The 12,035-nt window shown below is 38.4% G+C and overlaps 1 protein-coding gene across 2 annotated transcripts in view; it reads right to left on the minus strand.

The window, feature by feature from the left end:
- RRP15 (ribosomal RNA processing 15 homolog) overlaps window positions 1-12,035 on the minus strand; it is a 48,475-nt gene that overhangs the window by 28,881 nt on the left and 7,559 nt on the right. For both annotated transcript variants that reach the window (XM_068541814.1, XM_068541813.1), the window contains 3 exons: window positions 5,980-6,254; window positions 3,442-3,539; window positions 843-1,044 (listed from right to left, as the gene is read on the minus strand). In XM_068541814.1, the coding sequence (XP_068397915.1) occupies window positions 843-1,044; window positions 3,442-3,539; window positions 5,980-6,254 (575 nt within the window). The remainder of the gene's footprint in view (window positions 1-842; window positions 1,045-3,441; window positions 3,540-5,979; window positions 6,255-12,035) is intronic.

The raw sequence follows: 12,035 nt of genomic DNA on the forward strand, positions 1-12,035 counted from the left end.
AACTTTTGTAAAAATTAGGTAAAATGGCAACTTAATCAAGAAACTTGAAAAATACTTCAACACTAGGCTAGCATGAAATTCCTAAATGCTCTTCTTGCCAGAGTTCCTATTGTCTGCCCAAAATACAAACAAAAAACTTATGAAACAAACTCTAGTTTCCTGATTGAAGTACTCTTTGTTGGTGATAGAAACCAAGCCATCAAATGCAACTATGTACTTTGCTTTAATTAAAAAAAAAAAACCACAGCCCTTCTGAGAGTAAAGCACATTTCAGAACCTTTCACCTGGTACAGTAAAAAGAAAGCTAGGGGGGGTTCATAGGTCAAAGGGCTGGAGAAGCAGAGATTCATGCCAAAGATCATGAAAAGTATTTATGTTCTTCATCTCCCAAACAGCCAAGTATCATCAAAGCTGCCTCAGCACAAGGATGAATTCTCACCATATTTCCCAAAGCTCCAATTCTTCATTATAGAAGTTACACACCATCACAATTACTGCTGTGGGTAAGAGTCTCAACTGAAGCTGTATCCCTCACTTAGTCTTCTACAAAATGCACAAAACGCAGGATTTCAGATAGGAGAGAGACTGCTCTGTCTCTAAAAACCTTACCTGAATCTACTGGTTCCTGAGTTCTAACAACATCTATAACTGGCAACTTCCATACTGAGTAAGTCATCATGAAATTTAAGAATACAAGCTTTTAAATTAGGCTGTGGGCATGTAGAAATTTTAATAAAATCTGAAAAAAAAAAAAACAACCCTATAATTCTATAGTATGCTTTTTCACCTCAAAACTCTAAGAGCTGACATCTGATGCACTGAATCCTACCTAACGGTCTTACCTGTTTGGCTTTCGAGTTCTTCCCAGTCAAACTTTTCTCATTTGTGCTTCCATCCATCCCTCTGAGAACACTGATGAAATCTTTCTTGGAAACAGTTGATATCAGCTTAGCACGCTTTCTAATAGATCCTCCAGCTTCTTTAACCTTTTCATCAACGTTCTTTTGATGCTTTTGAACAGCATTAAATAATTGCACCACACCCCTGTAGAACATAAATGACCAGAGCAATGTAGTTAAATAACAATTACACTAGAACACAAACTCTGAGGACAGAAACAATGTATTTTCACTGCTCAGAAAAGAGGCACTAATTTAACAGGCACTCAAGTGAAAAGCATTGAATAAATCTGAAAAGTGAACATACATTTCAATGAATGAATACAAATTTCTGAGTAGAGAATAAATATATGTGGATTGATCTGTGATTTTTTTTCAGCTTTAGTCTTTCTAAATCAACTTTTGTACAACTAGAACTAAGAATCAGAACTAAGATGTTTTAACACAAACATCTACTCCTCAAAATATAAAGGCTTTACAGTGTAAATGGAATGAGCACAGCCTTTACAGTTAGCTGTCTAATCATTTGATGCTAGGAAAGATTTTCTGGATCTCAATTTCATCTGTAAATGGGAAAAACAATACTCAAGAAGCTTAAAAAGTATTCAGCTATGTTATCTGCAACTCTTATAAGACTAATTTAAAACAATTTTTTTTGAAGTACTTTGTGCTATAGTTAAACTCACCGAAAGATAAACCCTGAAGATTAAGAACTGTCGTGTCCATTACAGTAGCCACGAGCCACATGTAGCTAGCGAACACACAAAATATGGCCAGTATGAACTGCAATGTGCTCCAAGTTTAAAATACACACTGGATTTTGAAGACTCAGTATGAAGAAGAGAATTTTAAAATCTCTTTAATAATTGTTTTATATTGATTACATGCTGAAATAATAATTTGAATATATTGAGTTAAATAAAATTTATTATTTAAATTAATGTCACCTCTTTCTTTTTACTTTTTTCAATGTGGCTATAAGAAAATTTTAAATTACACACGTGGATCACATATTTCTACTGGACAGCATTGATTTAGACCATTAACATCCCTTCCAGCTCTAAAATTCTATAACCTATTAATCTTCCTGCTCTAATCATCACTGGCAGAGGCAATCCGCCACAGGCCCTGAGCATCCCTGCACGTTCTTGCTGGGTTCTTCGAGAACGCAAGGCCCCGACTGCTCTTTACCCAGGCCATTTCTCAGGGTTGTGTTTGCAGTACGCAACCTTGAAAGATGAGGTAATGTCTCCCCCCGGACAAAGAGCAGGCTTGTTACCACTTACCATAAAAGCAATAGATTCCCAGGTACAGAGTTCCTCTCCTGTAACACAACCCACCACAGGCACAGGCATGCATCTAGGGCACCTGCGCTGGCCCCGTGGGACACAGGGAACCAGTGGGAATGTGAAGCTCTGGCTACTGCTTTTGCCGTGAGTAACAAAGTCCTTTGTCTCTGGCCCACAAGCCTCTTGTCTCCTGCCAGCATCGAAGAAACTTTACCAAGCTGGCTTATTTGTTTATGAGGAGGGTAAAATTCCATACCCTTCACAGCAGGGCTGGGACCAAAGTGAGGAGAGTGAGATGCCCAGGGTATAAAATTTAAGGAGGCACTTATTCTCTGGCACTAATCCTGCACTCTTCTAAGCTCTGCATGGGTATTAATTATTTAATTCTCAGAGAAATCCTATAGGGTAGGTATAATATTCTCTCCTTTTTCTAAGGAAAAATAAACTGAGACAGAGAGAAAGTAAGTAAATGCCCAGGGACACCCAGCTAGTCAGTCAGTGTGCTGGCACAGGTCAGTAGTCTGGCTCTACCGCTCACTCTCTGACCCATCCAGCCTCACTGTCTTACTGTACAACAGCCAGACGGATTGTTGTAGGCAAACAGGACATTTAAGGGAATTCCACTAAATGTAACTGCTATATTCTCTAAGTAGCAAGCCAACTGTTACCTCCACCGTGGAGCCTGCCGCAACTCCGCTACAGTCTCCCGTCGCATGTTCCCAACACATGAGACGCACCTTTATTTACAAGGAGACTAGAACGCCCATACATAAGCGGGCAAAGGCCACGCAGCAGCCACCAGATTCTATTTATCTTTGAACACAGAGGGCAACAAAGGAATGTTTGGTGCCAATGATAAACAAAATGCTGAGTGAAAGGACAGCACGAAGCTGCTATCATGTGTAATTTGTTACGTCATATAGTGCAAAATAATAAAAATAATCATCTAGCGCCATAATTTAAGACAAGCATCCTAAGAGAAATGCAGTAAGAGGTCTGATTATACCGTTCTTGTGACTATAAAATACAAGATGATATGAAACAGGTTCATACCAAATATCCACTTAGCACGTTATATTCTTGCCTCATGAGACCTCCAAAATCTGTGGTTGAATCCAGTATTAAATAGGCAGGCTGAGATATAAATCACTCGGCTCTGAGAAGGCAGACCTTAAGAATCAAACCTAGTCAGAAATGGATCACTACACAGCTTTAGAGTACTTATTTTTTAAAGGGCAAGAACACTGTCTTACCTCGTTGCGATTCTCTGAAGATTTCTCTCTGTTTCTTTGTCTTTGACAACATCTGGCTTTACTCTGCACATCATTTCCCATTCCCGCTTCTTATCAAGCTGTGTTATAAATATTGTTATGTGAAAGAATATTAGGCATTTTTGAAAGTGCAGCATACTTTGATATGATACTCTGTGAAAGGACAAAGGTAATAAATCATTCTGGCTTAGTTTGTCACGGGGACTTTCAAAAGCCCACACTTTCAGGGGTCCGGCTCAGGGAGCCTGTGGTTAGCACTCCGAGTGTCACGTGAGAGGCACCAAGTGCGCTGACGGCAGGCTCTCCGACAGCAGGGGCCTGGAGAGCCGCCAGCGCGAAGCGCCAGGCAGGACGAGGCGGGGGGAGAGGAGCCGCGTTCCCGCCTGCTATCACCAGATCCTCAGAGGGGAGCATCAGCAGGGCTCCAAACCACCCTCTTCCGTAACCACAAGTTTAAATACCGTTTCTCTTTATTTTTAGAAACTGACTTCCTCAGCAGTCAGAATTATTAAGAATTTGTATCAGCTTTGAAAAGAAGAGCGTCATATCCAGATATACCCTGTTTATACAGTGACTATTTTTCTTTTCTCTTATGGCACATCTGACCAATATCCTTGCCATATATGGCACATCGGTCACAAACTACAGCAAATTGATTCTTTGCTATAATGCAGAAATAGAAAGGGATCAGGAGATAAGGAAATCCCAAAGACAACATAATCTAATTCAAAACCGTTTTCCGGGGGTATCCTGGTCTCAGGTACCTGATTTGATACACGGCTTCTCCAGGTCCCCTCCTCGGGCCAACCTATCACCAGTATCAAATATACTGAATATGATGAATTAATCACCAAGAAGCTGATGAACATCAAAACCAGTAAGAACCAGTGGAAAAAAGTCTCCTTTTATCTTTTCCTTTTCTCCATTCATTTAATCTCTCATTTTGTATTAATAAAAACATCTGATCACGGTTAAAACCAAATCTTTGCTCTTGCTATCAAGATTACTCTGATTCCTTTTTAAAGGAGTAGAATCTTCCCCAAATCATGTAATTTAACTATCATGAAATTCATTATCAGACTATGCCAGAAATAAAAAAATCTTACTTTTAAAACAGTTGATTCTTAATTTTCTACTGTACCCAGGGGATAACAGGCATGCAGGATCCCAAAATATTTTTTAACTTTGAAATGTGTACTTTTATATTTATGATTAGAAATAAGTAGCCAATATTCTGGAAACCAGTAATATATAACATTAAAAAACGATGATAATTTACATAGACTCTACCCAGAAATATACACTCAGAGTGCTTGTGGCTGCTGTGTTGTGTTTCTGGTATCCACACGCGTGCTTTCATGCATTATGTGGACAGTACCGTCTCTAGCACTCAAAGCTCTGGCCTAGAGCAGAGTTACAGACTCGTTTCTGTTGGCTTCAAAAGGCTGTCCTCTCACTGGAACACTAGGACCACAGGTAATTAAGGATTAAAGCCTCTTCTAGCTTTTGCCAGATAAAAAACAAAGATTCAAATTTTCAGTTGAAAAGCTACCAGTAAGATTTAGAGATAAAACTGATCTTAAATAAAGTACAATGAGAATATCGAATTAATAAAAGAGCACGTGGTTTCTAAGAGCAGCACTTGAAAAGCTCCATCTTTATACAGCCTCTTACAGAGCCAGCCAGTATTAGGAACAAAGAAAACATTCATCTTGAAACAAGATAAGGGGATGGTGAACTTAAAAGGAAATAAATGCCATTGAAATCTATTTTTCTTTCATTTTTACCTATAACATAACTCTTGGAAATGAGTACTTTTATATTGTCAGTACGATTGTAGAAAGTTATTTTTCTCTCATTAAAAAATAATACCTATTTCAGTAACCAAATATTTTTAGACATAGAAATACCTCATCAGGGGATATAAAAGCTTATTATTGTTTCTCTATCTCTGTAATACACAACAGCAAACTTAAGTCCAACTTTTGGCCTTTCCCTTTCATTAGTAGGCGGCACTAGTCTAACTTCTTCCACCAGTGGTTTAACAAAAGGTACCAGGAATTCAAGTTTATCCAACAGTGAAATAGTTTGTTTTCAGAACTGCAACCAACCCCTGACAATGACATCATCAAAGATTTATACCATAAAACAGATTCTGAGCAAAAAGTAACTAACATGATTCTATTAGTTCAGAATTAATAAAGTTAGTATCTGGACGGCTAAGTTGAATAAGATATTCAAACCCAGGAGTCACTGTCACATGTATAACTGCTTGATTTTAAAAGGATACATTTCCTTGGCGTTTACATTTCTATCGCTTTGCTTAGATGAACAACAAGTGAGCTTGCTCAACAGAATGATTCAGACTAGACCTCTGAACACAACCTTGGTTATGCACCCTCACATAAAACGCAAGTTACAAACTGTAATGTTAACTGGACAAACACTGCAGGGAACAATCTGGTGCAGATAAGAAGTAGACTAGACAAGCTAATCTACAGAACAACTGGTAGGACACACCTGTTTTCTTTTCTCTAGTCTCTCTTGCTTCAACTTCTCTTTTTCCTTCTCCAGCTCTTTGTTTTTGACCAGAATGGTGGGTTTACTTTTAGGAGTCTTCTTGCTAAGGATTTTAGCCATGGCATCTGCCCAGCCCACGTTAGTTCCAACATTAGCTTCTATGGCATCTTCACTGCCATCGCCACAGGGCTCAGCTTCATCCTCATTGTCAGCTTCTATTGCTTCTTCACCAGAGGAAAAGTGATCCTTTTCCGATCCACAGCTTCCTACAGAACCTAAGAGTAGAAACAAATTAAACTTTAAAACCAGAGGCAGACCTTGGCAAGGCCATGGTAAGACCCGGGGGCCCTTCCTAAGGCTAACGGTTCTCCATCAGTCTCCATTCTTGCAAGAGGAGACTCTTCCGAGTCCCACAGCTGCAGTAATAGCAGAGAATGGCAGGACCCTCCATCCTACTGCCATCCTCCCCCAAAGACCTGGCCCAGCCATATCGACGGGGAGCCCACAGTGGCTTCAGCACCCAGGACCCAGGGAATAGAAAAAAATCCAACAGCCCTACTACGTCTTGTCATCAAGGTGGTGACAGACGCTGACATGGTGCCAGTGCAGAGTGTGTTCAAATCCCCAGGCTTTGTGTCATTAAACTACTTGTAGAGACTAATGAAGGTTACTTTAAAAACAAATAACAACAAAAACTTTAATCTGTCAAGAAAATGGTATAGTGCTCCCATGGCACAGAGAAGTCAGATTAAGTTCTCTGAGGGCTTTGGCCCAGATGTTTAAAATTCTGAATTTGTGTGCAGAAAAATCTAAAAACCAACTTCCTTTTATAGAATCTGCATATGACATTAATCAATTGGGGGTGTTTCAACATTTTTTAAAAATAATCTAATGAAGTGATATGTGCCCAGGGTTTGACTGCACTGCTGGGTGACTGAGTGAAAATATTAAGTTCTGGGTTGAGGATACAAATTCGTATACTGTTGAATTTTCTCATGCAGAACCACCAAAACAAGCATATGCAGGTTACCAGCAAACTATGTCATCATGTAAGATTCAAATGGCTGGGATCAGAGGAGTGGCCTAAACAACAATCCAGTTGGTGACCTTACTCGAAAATCAACTTGCCAAGAAGCTCCGGGTACTTTTAAGTTTTGCAGCCTATCTCAAATTCTGAAGCTCACTGTACTTTAACAACAAGAACACAAGCGCCTGCACGGTGTGTGGGTAACTATATGATCCAGAGCCTTCTGAAAAGCTTCTGCTTTGTTCTTCAGAAACCTATGGAACTATTAGGAAATATTTCAAAAGTAGTTTTATATCAGCTTATGGCTACGATCAAAGTGAAAGGAACTGAATGTGTAGTCAGCTCTTCAATTCTGAGTGATCCTCCCTAAACTCTTGACTTTAAGCCATGAATTAAGAGGACTGCTGAAAAGACCTGACTTTTAGCTAGTCGTCATTATATTTGCTTTTTGGTATTACTTTTGCATAATACCTTTATTTTTTAATTGTTGAGAATTCATGAAATAAAAGGATGGAAAACTAAACATTTAACATATTGAAACTAAACTTGTAACATATTAGAAAAAAGCAAATAAAAATATATAAAACAAAACATTTTATACACATATAAAAATGAGCCTCAAGCATAGGAATAAAAAATGAAGTATCTTCAAAAAATTAACAGAACAATACATAAACTAGAGTTGAACACAGAGAGCAAAATAATACTTTACATTTTTAAAAAGCATGATCTTAAAACATAAAGTATGTTAATGGTATCAAAAAATATTAAAGGAAACGATAAAGAAGCAAGAATCACTAATAATTCTACTGCCCTAATGTGCTGCATATTTCTTAATAAAGAGAAAGAATTTTTTTAAAGAGAAATTAATTTGCCATGTATTTAATTTGAAGCCTCCTCTGTATCCTGTACGCTGGGCAAGTTTAAGAAATCTGAGAACATGACTAGGATTTGACATGCAAATCTAAGGTGATATAAGAAATCTTACTGCCTGCAATATAAGAAAAAGTATCTAAATTTTGCCAAACAAAAGCTGAAAGCACTATCATTCAATGAAAATCTGAGTTTCTGCTATATACCAGATTCCAGAGTCACATTATTTTTCCCCCAGAAGCATCTCCTAGGATCAGTGTTCCCTGGAAAGTAGGTTGAGAAACAAAGTTTGGAGATTGTAGTTAGCTGAAAAACATGTTAATATTGCATATGTTTATTCCTCAGTCAGCAGCACTAGACAGGTACTAATAACAAAATAAATAATTCTTTGAAAATTACTTCTTCTAAGTAAGCATTTATCCAAATGTAAAGAGGCACAACAGCTTAAAAGTTTGTGTCAATGAAGAATCTCTGAGTGATTAAAAGCAGAAGTCTTTACTAGCTCCTGGTAAAATGTCAAAACTACAACACTGACATCTAGTGTTTTGTCCTGATGAATTCACACACAAATTGCAGCGAATTTCACAGTTTCACCTACACTGTAAATGTAGCCAAAGTCTTTATGGTTGTGTAAGCCACTCCAATTCTCCATTTCTAAACCCTGGCTATTTTTCTTTGGTGTGTTTCTTACCCAGCCTGACTACCACAACATGCATGTTATGGACACAATAAATCCATGACGTTTTATAACACCATTTCATACAACCTGCACTTACCCCACCAATTAAAAAAAAAAAAAAAAAACCCAGAATAATTTACTGAAGTCATAGTTTTTATTTTATTATTTTTTTTAAGAAGCTCTATCTCAGAAGTTTTTAGTCACGCATTCACTGCCAATGGAAATGATGATATTTTATATAAATTTAAAATGCCAATGTAATGCGGTCTTCCAGCATACTAAAAAACAGGATTTACTTCTAGGATACCAAAGATAATCACTATGCAAATCAGAAAATAGAACTGGTCCTTAAAAACTTACTATAGCCTATGAGGACGAGATTCTTTGAATTGACCATGAACTGATATCTAGAAGAAGTTAAGTGGATGTAGATAAGCAAAAATTCCTTTTCAGTCATGTGTGTTATTTTAAACATTAACTCTAATTCTGCATTCTATTTTAAAAATCTGGAAATTAAGGAAGGGCTACAGAGAATGCTTACTGGAAGTAATAACTCGAGGTTCCAACAGAACTTTCTGCATTCGTGGACATGTTCTATTATCAGAGCTGCCCACTAGTCACCAGCCACAAGAGCCTACTGAGTACTTCAAATGTGGCTAGTACAGCTGAGTCACTGAATTTTTAACTTTATTTAATTTTAGTTACTTTAAATTTAAAGTGACTAGTGGCTATCATATTGGACAGGGCAGGGTTAGACCTCTGAGATAATGAGGTAGACACAGGCATTTCTCCATCTCTTGCTGCCTTTTCCCCAAACTTCCACCAGCCTTTCAAACTTGCCATCTGTCCCTGATCCCAGATATATGGTTAGCTGCTGGCAGAAAAGTGAGCTATTTACCTTAGCCTTTGGAACTGGGATAAAGTTTTTGTTTTTTTTTTTTTTTTTTGGGATAAAGTTTTTAAAGAAGACTCGCAGTCCTTCAATATTTACCAAGTAATTGTGGATGAAGACGAAGGAAGGGGAAAATGAAAAATCAAATTCTCCTTGAAGAAGCCAAATGTTTAGTAGGATATGTAAATCAGTTAAAACCAATTGTAAAATTTGGTTTTACAATCTGTAAAATTTGTAAGTGTTCTTCTAAAAGAAAAACAACGAAGAAAAGGGTGATTGTTTAGGGGTATCTTTTACAAAGATGATTTCAAGTTGTTTCTTAAAAGTAAAGCAAGAGTTTGAATGACAAGAGAAGGAAAAAGGCCAAAGAAATAAGTTTCTACAATGAGGGCAACTGAAAGAGGCAGGGGGCAAGATCACTGAATCTAGAACCAAAAACATCCTAGATTTGAGTCAATGCTCTGTATTAAAATTAAAACTATTATTGTAATCATCATTATTATTGACATTCCAGGCAGAAGAAACCAGCATGTCCAAAAGCATGGGAATGTTGAAGAAGGTAAGATATTTATAAAATAACAAGAAGTTCACACTGGCTGAAACTGGAGATTTGGGGATTGGACGGTAAGAACTGGGTATGAAAAGCTGGCTGGTTTACATAAATAAGCTGGTCTGATTTACCATCCAAGAAATAAAATATACATCAAGCCCCAAGTTCTGCACTATAGGTGTGTACTTCCACTAAGTGGCCAAACTGCTAGTGCTTTTTTCTCTTACCACCTACCTCAAATTCTTACTTCTAAAAAAGTTTCTCTATTGGATTAAGAAGGTTCTTTTAAAATACAAATATCATCTGGAAGCATTAAGGCTATTGGTTAACCTTGATATTACTTCACACCGTTAGAATTTACTCTAAATCAAATAGAACTCTCATAAAAATTTGACTGAGATCAGCTAGCAATGGTGGTTAAAGAGTAAAGACACAGAACTCAGGCTGCCTGATTCAATCTTAACTCCAGACACAAATCTATGTGACTTTTCTGAAGGTTTTTATGTTCTCAACCTTAATTTCCTTGTCTGTACAAATGGCAATAAAATAGTATCTACTTCATCGGGTTTTGTGATAATTAAATGAGTTAATATATACAAAGTTCTTAAAGAGTGCCTAGCCCATAGTAAATGTTTACATGTCAATTACACAACACACACGACACAAACAATGTGGCTGTGGAGAAGAGAGGAACAAAGAAGAAATAACGCTGGTGGCTGGAATCTACAGGACATGTGAGGTGCTGAATGGGAAGCTTTAGATGATCAGTTACAGCACAGGGGTTAAGAGCTCAGATTATAAAATTAGGCAGACATGGCGCTATGTCCTGTTTCCGTTACTTCCTACCAGCGTAATCTTGGGCAGGTTACCTAATCCCTGTGTCTCTGTAAAACGGGAATAAAAACAGTACCTACCTCAGTGGGTTGTTATGATGATTAAATAACACAGGAAAAGCACTTAGCACAGCCCTGGCACATAGCAGGCACTAAACAGATGATAGTAACCAGAAGACAGACAAAGATACTAAGAACCTGGGAGCCAGAGCAGGGGGGAATCCCAAAAGCTTTCAAAAGGATGCCAAAAAACAGGGGGGGAAGGGGGAATAAATTGTCCTTCCACTGTAATTCTACCCCCAGTCTTGGCTATCGCCTATAACCCCTGCACCAGGCGTTCATGGTGAGAAGCCACCTCTGACTCTATTTCCGAAGTGGTCGATGTCTCCATCCTACAGCTTTCCGAGCACTCTAAAACAGGTGTTTAGGGCTAGGTGCTATTTAAAACACTTTTTATGCGTTATCATTTAATCCTCACAATACTCTTTGAGTTGCTATTATTATTCTATTTCCAAAGGGAACGGTTCTCAAGCTTAGAAAAGTTTAAAAAAATGTCCAGGGCTTCCCTGGTGGCGCAGTGGTTGAGAATCTGCCTGCTAATGCAGGGGACACGGGTTCGAGCCCTGGTCTGGGAGGATCCCACGTGCCGTGGAGCAACTAGGCCCGTGAGCCACAACTACTGAGCCTGCGCGTCTGGAGCCTGTGCTCCGCAACGAGAGAGGCCGCGATAGTGAAAAGGCCCGCGCACCGCGATGAAGAGTGGCCCCCGCTTGCCGCGACTGGAGGAAGCCCTCGCACAGAAGCGAAGACCCAACACAGCCAAAAACAAATATAAAAATAAATAAATAAAAGAGCCTTCCCTAAATTAAAAAAAAAATGTCCAAAGTCACAAAGTTAATAAGGTAGGATGATAGGGCTGTTGATTTCTAAGGCACTACAAAGCTTTGAATCAAAGATTCAGCTCAGACTAATGTATACTGAACTAATGCAGAAAGTATTCACAAAATAGCTTAATAAAGCTTGAATTAAAAAGGAATTTCTCTCTAGGCCACAGTTAACAGAAGAGCCATTGCTCGCACCCATTCTCATTTCGCCCCTAGTTATGCAGAGCTCTACAAAACCACTGCCCCCCACTCCAGGTGTAAATCATCTGTTCCGATCATGTCACGTGATCTTTCCTGCCAATTAGTACTTAATTTAGA

Source organism: Eschrichtius robustus, chromosome 3 (genome assembly GCF_028021215.1).
Source record: "Eschrichtius robustus isolate mEscRob2 chromosome 3, mEscRob2.pri, whole genome shotgun sequence".
Classification (NCBI taxonomy): domain Eukaryota; kingdom Metazoa; phylum Chordata; class Mammalia; order Artiodactyla; family Eschrichtiidae; genus Eschrichtius; species Eschrichtius robustus.